At 46.4% G+C, this 19,830-nt stretch overlaps 1 protein-coding gene across 1 annotated transcript in view; it reads left to right on the top strand.

The window, feature by feature from the left end:
- The window catches only part of C3H10orf143 (chromosome 3 C10orf143 homolog), a 30,283-nt gene extending 11,655 nt beyond the window's left edge, over window positions 1-18,628 (top strand). Inside the window, exons 3-4 of the mRNA XM_038744259.1 lie at window positions 480-542; window positions 18,180-18,628. Of these exons, the coding sequence (XP_038600187.1) occupies window positions 480-542; window positions 18,180-18,206 (90 nt within the window). The 3' untranslated portion in view covers window positions 18,207-18,628. The remainder of the gene's footprint in view (window positions 1-479; window positions 543-18,179) is intronic.
- The last annotated feature ends 1,202 nt before the right edge of the window (window positions 18,629-19,830 follow it).

Here is a 19,830-nt window from a genome sequence, read left to right as displayed (position 1 = left end):
TACTTCCCAAGCGCTTAGTACGGTGCTCTGCACACAGTAAGCGCTCAATAAATACGATTGATGATGGTGATATTAATAAATACGATCGAATGAATGAATGGCTATGCACACAAGTGCCGTGGAGCTGAGGAAAGGGTGAGTAAAGGGTGCCAACTTGTACTTCCCAAGCGCTTAGTACAGTGCTCTGCACACAGTAAGCGCTCAATGAATACGATTGATGATGATGAGGAGGATATTAATAAATACGATCGAATGAATGAATGGCTGTGCACACAAGTGCCGTGGAGCTGAGGAAAGGGTGCCAACCTGTACTTCCCAAGCGCTCTGCACACAGTAAGCGCTCAATAAATACGATTGATGTGATGATGATGATGATGATAAAGGGGACAAATCCCACGGGGAGACAAATCCAACCAAGTTGGAGAGCGAGGTTCCTGGGGCACCATCGTGATTTGTTGCCTCCGTGCTTTGTCCAGTAGATGTTTCCAAGCCAGGGAAGGCGGCCTGGCCACCCTTGCCTACGCTGCCTCGCCGGAGAATCCGTGAGTACCTTCCCCTCCTTGCCGGGCCCGAAAAGACGACGGACTCGTCCTCAGATATTACATCCATAAAACCAAGTTAATAAAAAACACGATGAGGTTGCCCAGGAAGAAGGCATGTAAATAAAAAAGAAGAGATTCGATTCAGGCGTGCCTCCGTCTCGCTGCGGAGAGCAAACTAACAGCCCCCTTGCTTCAGTCTGAAAGGAGAACTTGAAAATGTATTTCCACACGTCCTTTTTTTTTTTTACTCTATTTATTAATTTTTTTACTCTATTTTATTTGTACATATCTATTCTATCTATTTTATTTTGTTAGTATGTTTGGTTTTGTTCTCTGTCTCCCCCTTTTAGACTGTGAGCCCACTGTGGGGTAGGGACTGTCTCTATGTGTTGCCAATTTGTACTTCCCAAGCGCTTAGTACAGTGCTCTGCTCATAGTAAGCGCTCAATAAATACGATTGATTGATTGATTGATAAAACAGTTTAATCAAAAATCAGGCCACGACTGGAGATAGAATCACCCAAATGGTTCCGCACGTATCTGGTTTAGAGGTAAGAATTAAGGGAAGTAAATTCTACAATATCTTCCCCAGATCCCGTGGCCGTAAAAATAATTTTTTTTTAATATTCTCTTTTTCTCTTCCTTTACGCATAAAATTCAGACACGAACTGCGGGATAAAACCTCCCTCATCGAAATTGCATATTTAAAGCAACCGAGTCAAAGATGAGCAGTGCCATAGCTCGACAGGCCACAGACGAGGTCCATGTAAAAATAATAAAAAAAAGTCTCTCAAATTCAGATTAAGGGGGCAGGATAAAGGCTATTTCTTTATTCACGTGACTCTTTTTGGCTCCTATGACTTTGGAGAGGTAGCTGGGCGTGCACAAAAACAAACCAAAGACGTTCACACTTATTGGCCCCCCCCAAAGACAAGCCCCCTTCCCATTCCCCCCCAGTTTTCCAATGTCATTGGATCGTGTCCCCCAAGGGAGCCATGCGTAGCTAGGGTGGCATCTGATGCAGAAGCGGCATGCCTGGGAGTCATGAGGTCCTGGGTTCTAATTCCGGCTCCTCCACTTGTTTGCCGTGTGTCTCTGACAAGTCACTTCACTTCCGCGGCTCAGTGGAAAGAGCCCGGGCTTTGGAGTCAGAGGTCATGGGTTCAAATCCTGGCTCTGCCATTTGTCAGCTGTGTGACTTTGGGCAAGTCACTTCACTTCTCTGTGCCTCAGTCACCTCATCTGTAAAATGGGGATTAAGACTGTGAGCCCCACGTGGGACAACCTGATCACCTTGTAACCTCCCCAGCGCTTAGAACAGTGCTTTGCACATAGTAAGTGCTTAATAAATGCCATTATTATTATTATTATTATTTTCTGGGCCTCAGTTCCCTCATCTGTGAGCCCCACGTGGAACAGGGACTCTGTCCAACCTAATTTTGCTGGTGTCCACCCCAGTGCTTAGTACAGTGCCTGGCACACGGTAAGCGCTTACCAAATACCACAGTTATTGTTATGGCCTTCAAGATGACCGGACACTCATTTCATTCATTCATTCATTCATTCATTCATTCATTCATTCGATCATATTTATTGAGCGCTTACTGTGTGCAGAGCACTGTACTCAGCGCTTGGGAAGTACAAGTTGGCAACATATAGAGACGGTCCCTACCCAACAGCGGGCTCACAGTCTAGAAGGGGGAGACAGACACCAAAACAAAACATATGAACAAAATAAAATAAATAGAAGAGTAAATATGTACAGTTGCCAATTGTATCAATTGCCAATGCTGCCCGCCCCTGCAGTCACCCTGAGAGGCTGCAAACTGGGAATAATCAATCAAACAATCAATCAGTGGTATTATTTCAGACTTACTGTGTGCCATCAATCAATCAATCAATCAATCGTATTTATTGAGCTCTTACTGTGTGCAGAGCACTGTACTAAGCGCTTGGGAAGTACAAGTTGGCAACATATCATCATCGTCATCATCATCAATTGTATTTATTGAGCGCTTACTATGTGCAGAGCACTGTACTAAGCGCTTGGGAAGTACAAATTGGCAACATATAGAGACAGTCCCTACCCAACAGTGGGCTCACAGTCTAAAAGGGGGAGAGCACTGTACTAAGCGCTAAGCACTTGGGAGATGGTACAGTGTTACAGAGTTGAAAAAGACACACTCGTTCCCTGTCGGCAAAGAGCTTACAGTGGAGAAGGGGAGACTGGCATGAATATAAATAAAATACGGTTATATACCTAAGTGGTGTGAGGCTGAGGAAGGGTGAATAAAGGGAGCAAATCAGGGTGAGGCCGAAGAGAGTGGGAAAAGAGGAAATGAGGGCTTAGTCGGGGAAGGACTTTTGGACAAGATATGATTTTAATAAGGCTTTGAAGTCGGGGAGAGTCATTGTCTGGCAGATTTGAGGAGGGAAGGCATTCCAGGCCAGAGGCAGATCGTGGGCGAGTGAATGGGTTCGAATCCCACCTCCCCCACATGTCTGCTGTGTGACCCTGGGCAAGTCACTTCACTTCTCTGTGCCTCAGTTCCCTCATCTGTAAAATGGGGATTCAGACTGTGAGCCCCACATGGGACAACCTCATCTCCCTGTGTTCCCCCCAGCGCTTAGAACAGTGCTTTGCACATAGTAAGCACTTAACAAATACTAAAAAAAAAAGAAAAAAAAAAAAAACGGCGGCGAAATAGAGGAGATGGAGACCCAGTGAATAGGCTGGCGTTAGAGGAGTGAAGTGGGTGGGCTGGGTTAGACTCGGAGAATAGCGCGGTGAGGTAGGAGGGGGCAAGGGGATGGATGGCTTTAAAGTCGAGCGGGAGGAGTTTCTGTTCAACGTGGAGGTGGATTGGCAACGACTGGAGGTCCTTGAAGAGTGAGGAAACATGGCCTGAACGTTTTTGTGGAAAAAAGACCCATGCAGCAGGGTGAAGTACCGACTGGAGTCGGGAGAGACAGCCCTACCTCCTTCCCCTCCCCACAGCACCTGTCTATATGTTTGTACAGATTTATTTCTCTATTTATTTTACTTGCACATATTTACTATTCTATTTATTTTGTTAATGATGTGCATTTTGCATTGTTGCCAAATTGTACTTCCCAAACGCTTAGTACAGTGCTCTGCACACAGGAAGCACTCAATAAATACGATTGATGATGATGATGATCTAGGTTCATTGCTATTTATTCTGATGACTTGACACCTGTCCACATGTTTTGTTTTGTCGTCTGTCACCCCTTCTAGACTGTGAGCCTGTTGTTGGGTAGGGAGTGTCTCTATATGTTGCCAACTTGTACTTCCCAAGCGCTTAGTACAGTGCTCTGCACACAGTAAGCGCTCAACAAATACAATTGAATGAGTGAATTAGAGGTCTCCAAGGAGGCTGATACAGCAGTCAACGCAGAAGAGGAAAAGTCCTTGGATTAATGTGGCAGCAGTTTTGACGGAGAGGGAAGGGTGGATTTTAGCAAGGCTGTAAAAGTTGAATCGACAGGATTTCATGACAGATTGAGTATGTGGGTTGAATGAGAGAGGTGAATCAAGGATAACTCGAAGGGTAGAGGCTTGTGAGATGGGGAGGATAGTGGTGCTGTCTACAGTGATGGGAAAGTCGGGGGAGGACAGGTTTGGATGGGAAGATGAGGAGCTCTGTCTGGGACATGGTAGGTTTGAGGTGTTGGTGGTAGAGATGTCCTGAAGGCAGGAGGAAATGCGAGACTGCAGAGAGGGAGAGAGATCAGGGCTGGAGATGGAGATTCGGGAATCATCTGCCCAGAGAGGGAAGTTGTAGCCTTGAGGGTGAATGAGTTTGCCAAGGGAATGGGTGGAGAGGGAGAATAGAAGGGGATGCAGAACGGATCCTTGAGGGATCCCCACATTTAGGGGGTGGGAAACAGAGGAGGATCCCGCAAAGAAGACTGAGAATGAACGGCCAGAGAGATAGGAGGAGAACCAGGAGAGGTGGGGTGTCAGTGAGGCCGAGGTTGGATAACGTTTCCAGGAGAAGGAGGTGGTCCGCGGTGTTGAAAATAGCTGAGGGGTCGAGGAGGATTAGGATGGAGCAGAGCCAATTGGATTTGGCAGGAAGGAGGTCATTGGTGACCTCTGAGAGGGCGGTTTCGGTGGAGCGAAGGGGGCGGAAGCCAGATTGGAAGGGGGGTCAAGAAGAGAATTGGAGGAAAGGAACTTGAGCCAGCAGGTGTAAATAACCTGCCCTGGGAGTTTGGAGAGGAATAGGAGAAGGGAGATGGGGAGATAACTGGTCGGAGCCGTGGGGTCGAGGAATTTTTTTTTTTTTTAGGATGGGGCGACACGAACATGTTTGAAAGCATTGGGCAGGAAGCCATGGGAGAGTGAACTGGAGAAGATGGCAGGCAAGGAGGGAAGAAGGGAGGGGATAAAGCTTTGATAAGGTGAGAAGCAGCGTGGCTCAGTGGAAAGTGCACGGGCTTTGGAGTCAGAGGTCATGGGTTCAAATGCCGGCTCCGCGCATTGTCAGCTGTGTGACTTTGGGCAAGTCACTTAACTTCTCTGTGCCTCAGTTACCTCATCTGTAAAATGGGGATTAAGACTGTGAGCCCCACGTGGGATACCCTGATCACCTTGTGACCTCTCCAGCGCTTTGAACAGTGCTTTGCACATAATAAGTGCTTAATAAATGCTATCGTTATTATTACTATAAGGTGTGAAGAAATGGGGTAGGAGGTGCAGGTGGAGGGGATGGATTTTGAGAGAAGGCAGGAGGAGTGGCTACTATGTGCAGAAGCACTGTACCAAGTGGGAAAGGGCAGTAGAGCTAGTAGACATGATCCCTGCCCTCAAGGAGTTTACAGTCTGCTGGGCATCGAGCGCTGCGCTAAGCACTTGGAAGAGGACAAGGGAGTTGGTAGGCGCGATCCCTGCCCTTGAGAAGCTTCCAGTCTGCAGTGTGCAGAGCCCTGGATGGAATGCTTGTGACAATAGAGTTAGGCATGTGTATATATGTACTCTCCCAAGTGCTTAGTACAGTGCTTTGTACACAGTAAGTGCTCAATAAATACGACTGACTGAATGAATGAATGAATAGGCATGATCTCTGCCCTTGAGAAGCTCACAGTCTACTGCGTGCAGAGCTCTGGACGAAGCACCTGGGAGAGGAGAAGCAGTAATATTTATTCATTCATTCAATCGTATTTATCGAGCACTTACTGTGTGCAGAGCACTGTACTAAGTGCTTGATAATAATAATAGTAATGATGGTATTTGTTAAGCGCTTACTATGTGCAAAGCACTGTTCTAAGTGCTGGGGGGATACAAGGTGATCAGTTGTCCCACGTGGGGCTCACAGTCTTAATCCCTACTTTCCAGATGAGGTAACTGAGGCCCAGAGAAGTGAAGTGACTTGCTCAAAGTCACACAGCTGACAATTGGCGGAGCCGGGATTTGAACCCATGAACTCTGACTCCAAAGCCCGGGCTCTTTCCGCTGAGCCACGCTGCTTCTCGGCTTGATGATGGTAGTTGTTAAGCGCTTACTCTTCTAAGCACTGGGGTAATCAGGTTGTCCCATGCAGGGCTCACAGTTTTAATCCCCATTTTACCGATGAGGTAACTGAGGCCCAGAGAATAATAATGATAATGATGGTATTTGTTAAGCGCTTACTCTGTGCAAAGCACTGTTCTAAGCACTGGGGGGGGGATACAAGATGATCAGGTTGCCTCACGTGGGGCTCACAGTCTTCATCCCCATTTTACAGATGAGGGAACTGAGGCACAGAGAAGTCAAGTGACCTGCCCAAAGTCACACAGCTGACAAGTGGTGGAGCTGGGATTAGAACCCATGACTCCCAAGCTCGGGCTCTTTCCACTGAGCCACGCTGCTTCTCTAATAGCGTATAAATAAATAAATAGCATTTAAAGTCAGTCTATCAGTCAGTCGTATTTATGGGGCGCTTACTGTGCAAAGCACTGTTCAGCACTGTGCAAAGCACTGTTCAGTGTTCTAATCCCGGCCTCACTACTGCCCTGCAGACTGACAACAAGCAAGTTCATTCATTCATTCAATCGTACTTATTGAGCGCTTACTGTGTATAAAGCACTGTAGTAAGCACTTGGGAGAGTACTTCCTGCCCACATTCCTACCCAACAACGGGCTCACAGTATAGACGGCGGGAGATGGACAACAAAACAAAGCAAGTCACAGAACCACCCTGGACCTCAGTTTCCTCATCAGAAAATGGGGTTCCACCTTCTTCCGAGCTTGAAGTCTAGACGGGGGGGGACCGACACGAATATACATAAATCACGGGTCTTTACATCAGAGCCGTGGAACTGAAGGAGGGTTGAAAATAGGGGGCAAATCCAAGGCCCACCTCCTCCAGGAAGCCTTCCCTGACCAAGCCCTCCTCTTCCCTTCTCCCACTCCCTTCTGCGCTGCTTTCTTGCCCCGTCATTCATCTTCCCTCCCAGCCCCCCAGCACATATGTAGATTTGTACTTCCCAAGCGCTTAGTACAGTGCTCTGCACGTAGTAAGCGCTCAATAAATACAATTGATGATGATGATGATGATGATCTGTGTATATCTGTCATTTATCTATTTATTTATTTATTGATATTAATGTCTGTCTTCCCCTCTAGACTGTGAGCTCGTCGTGGGCAGGAAGCACCCTCCCAAGTGCTTACTATCAATCAATCAATCAATCGTATTTATTGAGCGCTTACTGTGTGCAGAGCACCGTACTAAGCGCTTGGGAAGTACAAGTTGGCAACATATAGAGACAGTCCCTACCCAACAGCGGGCTCACAGTCTAGAAGGGGACAGTGCTTTATGCACAGCAAGCGTTCAATAAATATGATTGAATGAATGAAAGTGCGTTACCTTGAACCGACTCCAGCACTGAGCACAATGCTGTGGCCCCTGCTGAATAATAAATTTCACAATGCAGCAATGAATCTGATCAATATTATTCCCGTCGCCTGCACTCTTCGCTTTCGCCTTGGCTGGTGAGTCCTGGACGGTGACAACCCAGCATGGCGTAATCGCCTGAGGAATGCCGTCCTTATTTTTATGATTATTGGACACGGTAGACCCGCTGAAGCAGGAGGCAGATTGCCATAGGAGAGCCAACTCACAAATTCCCGGCTTTCCATGGTGTTCCCGGCCAAAAGCTATCCAGGAAATGGGCACTGGACTGTCACTTGCTCCCCGGAGAATCTTTTCCGTTTTCCTCCCCCATTTTTCTTCGACAGATTCCCAGGCTGAGGTGTGGCGGGGCCACTGGATTCGGGTCTAATCCTGGGATTTGAGTCATCAGATGAAGGAATATCTCCCCTCAACGCACCACGCCCCGCTCCCCTGCCAACACACTGTGCTAACTCCTTCTACTGTTTATTATTCTTCATCATCATCATCATCATCAATCGTATTTATTGAGCGCTTACTGTGTGCAGAGCACTGTACTAGGTGCTTGGGAAGTCCAAGTTGGCAACATCTAGAGACAGTCCCTACCCAACAGTGGACTCACAGTCTAAAAGGGGGAGACAGAGAACAAAGCCAAACATACTAACAAAATAAAATAAATAGAATAGATATGTACAAGTAAAATAAATAAATAAATAGAGTAATAAATATGTACAAACATATATACATATATACAGGTGCTGTGGGGAAGCACCTTGTTATTCTTCATGCCAGGCACTGTACTAAGCGCTGGGGGAGATACAAGATAATCAGGTTGGACACAGTCCCTGTACCACATGGGACCCATAAACCTATAGAGAAGCAGCGTGGCTCAGTGGAGAGAGCCCGGGCTTTGGAGTCAGAGGTCATGGGTTCAAATCCCGGCTTCACCACTTGTCAGCTGTGTGACTTTGGGCAAGTCACTTCACTTCTCTGGACCTCAGTTGCCTCATCTGTAAATTGGGGATGAAGACTGTGAGCCCCACGCGGAACAACCTGATGACCTTATATCCCCCCCCCTCAGCACTTAGAACAGTGCTTTGCACATAGTAAGCACTTAATAAATGCCATCATCATTATTATTATTATTATAAACTTGTAATCTCACTGTGGGCAGGGAATGTGTCTTTTATATTGTTTTACTCTCCTCTCCCAAACACTCAGTACAGTGCTCCACGCCCAGTAAGCACTCAATATGATCGACTAAGGAGGAGAATTTGGTCCCCATTTTACAAAGGATAAATAATAATAATAATGATGGCATTTATTAAGCACTTACTATGTGCAAAGCACTGTTCTAAGAGCTGGGGGGGATACAAGGTGATCAGGTTGTCCCACGTGGGGCTCACAATCTTAATCCCCATTTTACAGATGAGGTAACTGAGGCACAGAGAAGTTAACTGACGTGCCCAAAGTCACACAGCGGACAAGTAGCGGAGCTGGGATTTGAACCCATGACCTCTGACTCCCAAGCCCATCCTCTTTCCAGTGAGCCACGCTGCTTCTCTGTGCTGTGCACCCAGTAAGCGCTCAATAAGATTGACTGACCGAAGTGACTTGCCCAAGGTCACCCAGCTGGTAAGTGGTGGAGCCAGTATTAGGACCCAGATCCTTTGATTCCCAGGCCTGGGCTCTTTCCACATGGACACACCGCTTCCTAAACCCAAATTCCCAGTGTAGGACTTTGCAGAATTCCGCTGAGGAAGGATGGACCTGGCTTGTGACTAAATGATGAACGTGCTGTTGAAGAATGAAGTCCCAATAAATACCACTGATTGATTGAACTGGAGATATATGTATATATGTTTGTACATATTTATTACTCTATTTATTTATTTTACTTGTACATATCTATTCTATTTATTTTATTTTGTTAATATGTTTGGTTTTGTTCTCTGTCTCCCCCTTTTAGACTGTGAGCCCACTGTTGGGTAGGGACTGTCTCTGTGTGTTGCCAACTTGTACTTCCCAAGCGCTTAGTACAGTGCTCTGCACACAGTAAGCGCTCAATAAATATGATTGATGATGATGATGGTGATGAGACTAGCCAACCTCCGTTTCCACCTTCCTTCCCGTCACCCGCCAACCTCCGGCCTGCTCCAGACAAGTATAATTCCGGGGAGCCCAGAAGGATCCAATCTATCACTGTTACTCTGAAAAGTCCCCCAATTAGCAGCACAGCCCACATCACCCATCTTTCTGAAAGCACATTGTAAAGCTAAATAATATTTCTAGCCATCAATTGAATGTTTAACCTAAGACCCATTAATATAAATAACAATATCTTTACTCCAAAGATTATTTCCAGCTTTTTTGTTCCATGGGGAAAATGAATGTGGCAAATCTTTTATGGAAACTTCAGTTTCAGTTTCCTTCTTTTGCCAAAGCGTTTTACTCAAGAATACTTTCATTCATTCAGTCGTGTTTATTAAGCGCTTACTGTGTGCAGAGCACTGTACTAAGCACTTGGGAAAGAACAATGCAACGATAAACAGAGATAATCCCTGCCCACAAAGAGGTCGCAGTCTGGCGGGGGCGCGCATGGGGGGCGGAGACAGACAGCAATACCAATAAATTCATTCATTCATTCATCCAGTCGTATTTATTGAGCACTTACTGTGTGCAGAGCACTGTACTAAGCGCTTGGAAAGTACAAATTGGCAACAGATAGAGACAATCCCTACCCAACAATGGGTTCACAAGCAGCGTGGCTCAGTGGAAAAAGCCCTGGCTTTGGAGTCGGGGGGTCATGGGTTCGAATGCCGGCTCCGCCAATTGTCAGCTGTGTGACTTTGGGCAAGTCACTTCACTTCTCTGTGCCTCAGTTCCCTCATCTGTAAAATGGGGGTGAAGACTGTGAGCCCCCCGTGGGACAACCTGATCTCCTTGTAACCTCCCCAGCGCTTAGAACACTGCTTTGCACATAGTAAGTGCTTAACAAATGCCATCATAAAAAAAGACAGATAACAAAACAAAACAAGTAGACAGGCATCAGTAGCATCCCAGCTCTGCCGCTTGTCAGCTGGATGACTTTGGGCAAGTCACTTAACTTCTCTGGGCCTCAGTTCCCTCATCTGTAAAATGGGGATGAAGACTGTGAGCCCCACATGGGACAACCTGATCACCTTGTATCCCCTCCAGCGTTTAGAACAGTGCTTTGCACATAGTAAGCACTTAACAAATGCCATTACTATTTTTATTATTGTCAACATAGATAAATAAAATGGCAGGTATATATGTAAGTGCTGTGGGTAGGGAGAGGGGGGAAGAAAAAAGGGAGGAAGTCAGGATGACGCAGAAGGGAGTGGGAGATGAGGAAAAGCGGGGCTTAGTCTGGGAAGGCCTCTTGGAGGAGGTGGGCCTTTGAAGGCTTTGAAAGGAGGGGAGGGTCAACATCTGTGGGATTTGAGGAGGGAGGGCATTCCAAGCCGGAGGTAGGACATGGGCCAGGGGTCTGTGGCAAGACAGGCGAGATGGAGGCCCAGGGAGAAGGTTGGCAGCACCAGAGGAGCGGAGTATGTGGGCTGGGATGGAGAAGGAGAGAAAGGAGGTGAGGTAGGAGGGGGCAAGGGGATGGACTGCTTTAAAGCCAATGTTGAGGAGCTTTTGTTTGGTATGGAGGTGGGTGGTCAACCACTGGAGATTTTTGAGGAGTTGGGTGACATGACCTGAGCATTTCTGTGGAAAGATGATCTGGGCAGCAGCGTGTAGTATGGACTGGAGTGGGGAGAGGCAGGAGGTTGGAAGGTCAACAAGGAGGCTGATGTAGTCATCTAGGGAAAGGATGAATGAGTGTATTATCGAGGTGGTAGTTTGGATGGAGAGGAAAGGGCAGATTTTAGCATTGTTGTGAAGGTGAGACTGACAGGATTTGGTGACGGATTGAATGACAGAGAGGAGTCAAGGATAACACCAAGGTTACGGGCTTGTGAGATGGGAAGGTTGGTGGTGCCATCTGCAGTGATGAGAAAGTCCGAGAGAGGACGGCCTCTTACTGTATCAGCCTCCTTTCCGATCTCCCATCTTCGTGTCTCTCCCCACGTCATACTTCACGCCACTGCCTGAATTGTCTTTGTCCAGAAACGCTCTGGGCATGTTACTCCCCTCCTCAAAAATCTCCAGTGGTTACCAATCAATCTGCGCATCAGGCAGAAAATCCTCACCCTGGGCTTCAAGGCTGTCCATCCATCACCTCTCCCCCTCCTACCTCACCTCCCTTCTCTCCTTGTCCAGCCCAGCCCGCACCCTCCGCTCCTCCGCCGCTAATCTCCTCACCATACCTCGTTCTCGCCTGTCCCGCCATCGACCCCCGGCCCACGTCATCCCCCGGGCCTGGAATGCCCTCCTTATGCCCACTCGCCAAGCTAGCTCTCTTCCTCCCTTCAAGTCCCTACTGAGAGCTCACCTCCTCCAGGAGGCCTTCCCAGACTGAGCACCTTCCTTCCTCTCCCCCTCGTCCCCCTCTCCACCCCCACATCTTACCTCCTTCCCTTCCCCACAGCACCTGTATATATGTATATATGTTTGTACATATTTGTTACTCTATTTATTTATTTATTTATTTTACTTGTACATATCTATTCTGTTTATTTTCTTAGTATGTTTGGTTTTGTTCTCTGTCTCCCCCTTTTAGACTGTGAGCCCACTGTTGGGTAGGGACTGTCTCTATATGTTTCCAACTTGTACTTCCCTAATGCTTAGTACAGTGCTCTGCACACAGTAAGTGCTCAATAAACACGATTGATGATGATGATGATGATGATGATGATTACTCTATTTTACTTGTACATATCTATTCTATTTATTTTATTTTGTTAATATGTTTTGTTTCATTCTCTATGTCCCCCTTCTAGACTGTAAGCCCACTGTTGGATAGGGACCGTCTCTATATGTTGCCAACTTGTACTTCCCAAGCGCTTAGTACAGTGCTCTGCACACAGTAAGTGCTCAATAAATATGACTAATTGATTGATTGATTGCCAGGGTTTGGGTGGGAAGAAAAGGAGCTCTGTTTTGAGCATGTTAAGTTTGAGGAGTTTAACTTTAGAGATGAAATTCATGATAGTGAGCATCAATAAATACCATTGTTTTGGGGTTTTTTAATGGTATTTGCTAAGCGGTTACTATTTGTCAGGTATTGCACTAAGCCTTGGGGTAGATACAAACTAATTCGTTCAGTCCTATTTATTGAGCACTTACTGTGTGCAGAGCACTGTACTAAGCACTTGGGAAGTACAAGTAGGCAACATATAGAGATGGTCCCTACCCAACAAAAGGCTCACAGTCTAGAATCAGTTCAGACATAATCCATGTCCTTCATGGGGCTCACATTCTTAATCCCCATGTTACAGATGAGATCACTGAGGCACAGAGAAGTGGAATGACTTGCCCAAGGTCATCCACCCAGCAGACGAGTGGCAGAGCCGGGATTAGAACCTACATCCTTCTGACTCCCAGCCCCCGGGTCTACCTGCTAGGTCACGCTTACTCATTCATTCATTCATTCATTCATTCATTCAGTCGTATTTATTGTGCACTTACTGTGTGCAGAGCACTGTACTAAGCGCTTGGGAAGTACAAGTTGGCAACATATAGAGACGGTCCCTACCCAACAACGGGCTCACAGTCTAGAAGGGGGAGACAGACAACAGAACAAAACACTGGACAGGTGTCAAGTCGTCAGAACAAATAGAATTAAAGCTAAATGCACATCATTAACAAAATAAATAGAATATAAATATGTACAAGTAAAATAGAGTAATAAATCTGTACAAACATATATACACGTGCTGTACAAATATATCTACAAGTGCTGTGGGGGGGATGGGAAGGAGGAGAGGAAAAAGGGGGCTCAGTCTGGGAAGGCCTCTTGGAGGAGGTGAGCTCTGTGTCAAGCACGGTTCTAAGCGCTGGGGCAGATACAAGTCAATCAAGTTGGTCCCAGACCCTGTCCACACAGGGCTCACAGTCTAAGTTGAAGGGAGGAAGATTTCAACCCCATTTTCCAGATGAAGAAACTGAGGCCCAGAAAACTGAAGTGACTTGCCCAAGGTCACAGAGCAGGCAGGTGGCAGAGCTGGGATTAGAACCCGGATCCTTCTGACTGTGTTCTGATAATAATAATAAATAATAATAATGATAATAATGATGGTATTTGTTAAGCACTTACCATGTGCCCAGCACTCTTCTAAGCGCTGCGACAGATACGAGGTGATTAAGTTGGACGCAGTCCCTGTCCCACATGGGGCTCACAGTCTCAAGCCCTATGAGGTAACTGAGGTACAGAGAATAATAATAATAATAATAATGATGGCATTTATTAAGCACTTACTATGTGCAAAGCACTGTTCTAAGTGCTGCAATAGATAAGAGGTAATCAAGTTGGACACAGTCCCTGTCCCACTTGCGGCTCACAGTCTCAATCCCTATGAGGTAACTGAGGTACAGAGAATAATAATAATAATAACAATGGCATTTATTACGCACTTACTATGTGCAAAGCACTGTTCTAAGCGCTGCAATAGATAGGAGGTAATCAAGTTGGACACAGTCCCTGTCCCACTTGAGGCTCACAGTCTCAATCCCTATGAGGTAACTGAGGTACAGATAATAATAATAATAATAATGATGGCATTTATTAAGCGCTTACTATGTGCAAAGCACTGTTCTAAGCACTGCAATAGATAGGAGGTAATCAAGTTGGACACAGTCCCTGTCCCCCTTGCGGCTCACAGTCTCAATCCCTATGAGGTAACTGAGGTGCAGAGAATAATAATAATAATAATGATGGCATTTATTAAGCGCTTGCTATGTGCAAAGCACTGTTCTAAGCGCTGCAATAGATATGAGGTAATCAAGTTGGACACAGTCCCTGTCCCACTTGCGGCTCACAGTCTCAATCCCTATGAGGTAACTGAGGTACAGAGAATAATAATAATAATAACAATGGCATTTATTACGCGCTTACTATGTGCAAAGCACTGTTCTAAGCGCTGCAATAGATAGGAGGTAATCAAGTTGGACACAGTCCCTGTCCCACTTGAGGCTCACAGTCTCAATCCCTATGAGGTAACTGAGGTACAGATAATAATAATAATAATAATGATGGCATTTATTAAGCGCTTACTATGTGCAAAGCACTGTTCTAAGCACTGCAATAGATAGGAGGTAATCAAGTTGGACACAGTCCCTGTCCCCCTTGCGGCTCACAGTCTCAATCCCTATGAGGTAACTGAGGTGCAGAGAATAATAATAATAATAATGATGGCATTTATTAAGCGCTTGCTATGTACAAAGCACTGTTCTAAGCGCTGCAATAGATATGAGGTAATCAAGTTGGACACAGTCCCTGTCCCACTTGCGGCTCACAGTCTCAATCCCTATGAGGTAACTGAGGTACAGAGAATAATAATAATAATAATGATGGCATTTCTTAAGCGCTTACTGTGTGCAAAGCACTGTTCTAAGCACTGCAATAGATATGAGGTAATCAAGTTGGACACAGTCCCTGTCCCCCTTGCGGCTCACAGTCTCAATCCCTATGAGGTAACTGAGGTGCAGAGAATAATAATAATAATAATGATGGCATTTATTAAGCGCTTGCTATGTGCAAAGCACTGTTCTAAGCGCTGCAATAGATATGAGGTAATCAAGTTGGACACAGTCCCTGTCCCACTTGCGGCTCACAGTCTCAATCCCTATGAGGTAACTGAGGTACAGAGAATAATAATAATAATAATGATGGCATTTCTTAAGCGCTTACTGTGTGCAAAGCACTGTTCTAAGCACTGCAATAGATATGAGGTAATCAAGTTGGACACAGTCCCTGTCCCACTTGTGGCTCACAGTCTCAATCCCTATGAGGTAACTGAGGTACAGGTAATAATAATAATAATAATAATGGCATTTATTAAGCACTTACTATGTGCAAAGCACTGTTCTAAGCGCTGCAATAGATAGGAGGTAATCAAGTTGGACACAGTCCCTGTCCCACTTGCGGCTCACAGTCTCAATCCCTATGAGGTAACTGAGGTACAGAGAATAATAATAATAATAATGGCATTTATTAAGCGCTTACTATGTGCAAAGCACTGTTCTAAGCGCTGCAATAGATAGGAGGTAATCAAGCTGGACACAGTCCCTGTCCCACTTGTGGCTCACAGTCTCAATCCCTATGAGGTAACTGAGGTACAGGTAATAATAATAATAATAATGATGGCATTTATTAAGCGCTTACTACGTGCAAAGCACCGTTCTAAGCACTGGGAAGAGAAAGTGACTTGCCCAAGGTCACCCAGCTGACGAGTGGCAGAGCCGGGATTAGAACCCACGACCTCTGACTCCAAAGCCCGGCTCTTCCCACTAGGCCATGCCGCTCTCTCGATGAGACCACACTGCTTCTGAAATTGGGAAGGTGGAGGCGATGGTTTTCTACCAAATGAGATCTGAATCTCCCAAAGGCCATTTCTACTCGCGATTCGTTTCATCCCGCATGCCCGGGGAATCAAATCCTACAATGCTGCTTTGCGTCGGTGCGCGGCCGAAGAAGTTTTTCCCGGTACAGGGCCATTCCGGCTTCGGTTTTCTTCATCCCGGTCGTGGGTCCGGAGCAGCTGGCTGATTTAGCGGTACGACTCGCTAGCATATCTGCTTGCAGAAATTTAGCCGAAAGCAAAACTAACAAAACCACAGTCGCGCGAACATTTGCGACTTTTAGACTGTGAGCCCACTGTTGGGTAGGGACTGTCTCTATGTGTTGCCAATTTGTACTTCCCAAGCGCTTAGTACAGTGCTCTGCACATAGTAAGTGCTCAATAAATACGATTGATTGATTGATTGATTGATTGATTGCGAAGCCAATCTGGGAAGGAGGCGGGGGCTCTTTTAAAGCAGAATCCGGGTAGAAAATGCCTGCAGAGTTCAGGAGAGAGTAGGGAGCGGTGGGAAGCAGCATGGCCTAGCGGCTAGAGCTCGGGCTGGGAGTCAGAAGGTCATGGGTTCTAATCCCGGCTCCTCCACTTGTCTGCTGTGTGACCTTGCGCAAGTCACTTCACTTCTCTGGGCCTCAGTTACCTCATCTGCAAAACGGGGAGTGAGTCCCATGTGGGACAGGGACTGTGCCCAACCTGATTAGCTTGTACTAACCCCAGCGCTTAGAACAGTGCTTGACACGTAGTAAGTGCTTAACAAATACCGTTAAAAAAGTTTTTTTTTTTAATCTTGGCTCTGCCGGGGTTTAACAAATACCGTATTTGTCTTATATTGTACACTTTCCTAAGCCCTAAGTGTAGTGCTCTGCACAGAGAATGTTCAACATCACATGGGACGGGGACTGCGTCCAAGCCGATTTGCTTGTATCCACCCCAGTAGTTAGTAATAATAATAATGATGGCATTTATTAAGTGCTTACTATGTGCAAAGCACTGTTCTAATAATAATAATAATAATGGCATTTATTAAGCGCTTACTATGTGCAAAGCACTGTTCTAAGCGCTGGGGGGGTACAAAGTGATCAGGTTGCCCCACGGGGGGCTCACAGTCAATCCCCATTTTACAGATGAGGTAACTGAGACCCAGAGAAGTTAAGTGACTTGCCCAAGGTCACACAGCCGGCAGTTGGCGGAGCCAGGATTTGAACCCACGACCACTGACTCCAAAGCCCATGCTCTTTCCATCGAGCCACGCTGCTTCAATGCTCTGTGGAGATTACAAGGTGATCAGGTTGTCCCACGGAGGGCTCACGGTCTTAATCCCCATTTTACAGATTAGGGAACTGAGGAACAGGTAAATTAAGTGACTTGCCCAAAGTCACACAGCTGACAATCGGTGGAGCTAGGATTTGAACCCATGACCTCCGACTCCAAAGCCTTTGCTCTTTCCACTGAGCCACGCTGCTTCTCTAGTACAGTGCCTGGCATATAGTAAGCACTTAACTAATACCATAATTATAATTATTTTATTAGACTGAAAGCTCTTTGTGTGTAGATCCTATCTACACACTCTCTTGTAACGCATTCTCCCAGGGGCTAGATATGGTGCTTTAAAGCACTCATTCAGCTGTGTCCCTTGTATCTTATTTAGCTGGTTTCCTACCATTTAGACTGTCGGCTCACTATGGGCTGGGAATATGCCTGCTTATTGTTCTATTGGACTCTCCCAAGGGCTTAAAACAGTGCTCCGCACATAGTAAGAGCTCAATAAATACAAATACTGCAACCCAGCCCAGAGAGAGAGAGCTCATTACAGTGCTCTTCACACAGAAAGCCCTCGATAAGCCCTTGAGAAGCAGCATGGCTCAGTGGAAAGAGCCCGGGCTTTAGAGTCGGAGGTCATGGGTTCAAGTAATAACGATAATAATATTATAATAATAATGGCATTTATTAAGCGCTTACTATGTGCAAAGCACTGTTCAAATCCCGGCTCCGCCACATGTCTGCTGTGTGACCTTGGGCAAGTCACTTAACTTCTCTGAGCCTCAGTTACCTCATCTGTAAAAATGGGGATTAAGACTGTGAGCCCCACCTGGGACAACTCGATCACACTGTATCCCCCCGCAGCGCTTAGAACAGTGATTTGCACATAGTAAGCGCCTAGCAAATGCCGTCATTATCCAGTGCTTAGAACAGTGCTTTGCACATAGTAAGCACTTAATAAATGCCATCATTATGATTTATTATCATTTCAGGGTCATTTTAACCACACCTCCAGCTAGGAGAAGCACGAAGGACGGGGATGGACGTTTGGACTGTGATCCGGCCACGACGGTCTACACAGGGAGAGTCCCGAGAGACCGGCACAGTCCTCCTCAGCGCAGCCAGATGGGATCTTCCGCAGATTCGTTCCGTCGCAGACCCACCCTCCGCCTTCAATTTTAAGACCCCCCAAAAAACAATTTTCGGGAGACGGTATTTCCAATCGTCTCTTCTAGCAGCAGGTAATAAGTTGGTAAATCAGGCGTCTTTTTAATAAGAATTCCGAGCAGTATTACAACTTCCTAGAAGACAGTACTGAACTCGTCTGAAAGGCATTATAAATTTCAGCCTCAAAACCGAGAGAAGACATATTTTTATACTCTCAGAGAGTTTTCTAGGAAGCACTGGCGTGTGTACGCCCACGTGTATATTTTTAATAAAAATTGCCGGTGACGCTTGCGTGGCGTTTCTTTCCGTCGGATGAAAGCTAAAGGCAGCGCGGTCTCTGTCGTTCGCACCGCGCCAGCTGCGGGGACCAGATAGAGGCCTGCTTTTTAAAACAGAAATTGAAATTTCTCGTTTTCTCGTGGGAGTTTGATTTGGAGTCTGACGTCGGTGGCATTTAGTGTTTTTCGGGCCTGGTAGACTCCATGAGGGGTCCCGGTCCGATGGTCCACGAGGCCCCGTCGAACGGGGATTATAGAGAAGCAGCGTGGCCTAATAATAATAATAATAATAATGTTGGTATTTGTTAAGTGCTTACTATGTGCAAAGCACTGTTCTAAGCGCTGAGGTGATACAAGGTGATCAGGTTGTTCCACGGGGGGCTCACAGTCTTCGTCCTCATTTTCCAGATGAGGGAACTGAGGCCCAGAGAAGTGAAGTGACTTGCCCAAAGTCACACAGCTGATAAGTGGCGGAGCCGGGATTTGAACCCATGACCTTTGACTCCAAAGCCCGGGCTCTTTTCCACGGAGCCACGCTGCTCTAATGGAAAGAGCACGACCCTGAGAGTCAGAGAACCTGGGTTCTAATCCCGGCCCCGCCACCTGTCTGCTGTGTGACCTTGGGCAAGTCGCTTCGCTTCTCTGTGCCTCAGTTACTTCATCCGGAAGATGGAGAGCCCTATGTGGGACAGGGACGGCATCCTAGCCGATTATTTTGTATCTACCCCAGTGCTCAGTACAGTGCCTAGCTCATAGTAAGTGCTTAACGCTAAAAAGCAGCGTGGCTCAGTGGAAAGAGCCCAGGCTTGGCAGTCAGAGGTCGTGGGTTCTAATCGCCGCCCCGCCACTTGTCTGCTGTGTGACTTGGGGCAAGTCACTTCACTTCTCTGGGCCTCAGTTACCTCACCTGGAAAATGGGGATTAAGACTGTGAGCCCCCAGTGGGACAACCTGATCAGCTTGTAACCTACCCAGCGCTTAGAACAGTGCTTTGCGCATAGTAAGCGTTTAATAAATGCCATCATTATTATTATTATTTTCTAGGCCTCAGTTACCGCATTTGTAAAATGGGGATTAAGACTGTGAGCCCCATGTGGGACAACCTGATTACCTTGTATCCCCCCCAGCACTTAGAACAGTGCTTTGCACGTAGTAAGCGCTTAACAAATGCCATTATTATTATTATTGCATTATTATTA

This window comes from Tachyglossus aculeatus, chromosome 3 (assembly GCF_015852505.1).
Source record: "Tachyglossus aculeatus isolate mTacAcu1 chromosome 3, mTacAcu1.pri, whole genome shotgun sequence".
Lineage (NCBI taxonomy): Eukaryota > Metazoa > Chordata > Mammalia > Monotremata > Tachyglossidae > Tachyglossus > Tachyglossus aculeatus.
Note: the sequence above shows the minus strand (reverse complement) of the source record. Positions and strands in the feature narration are given on the sequence as shown.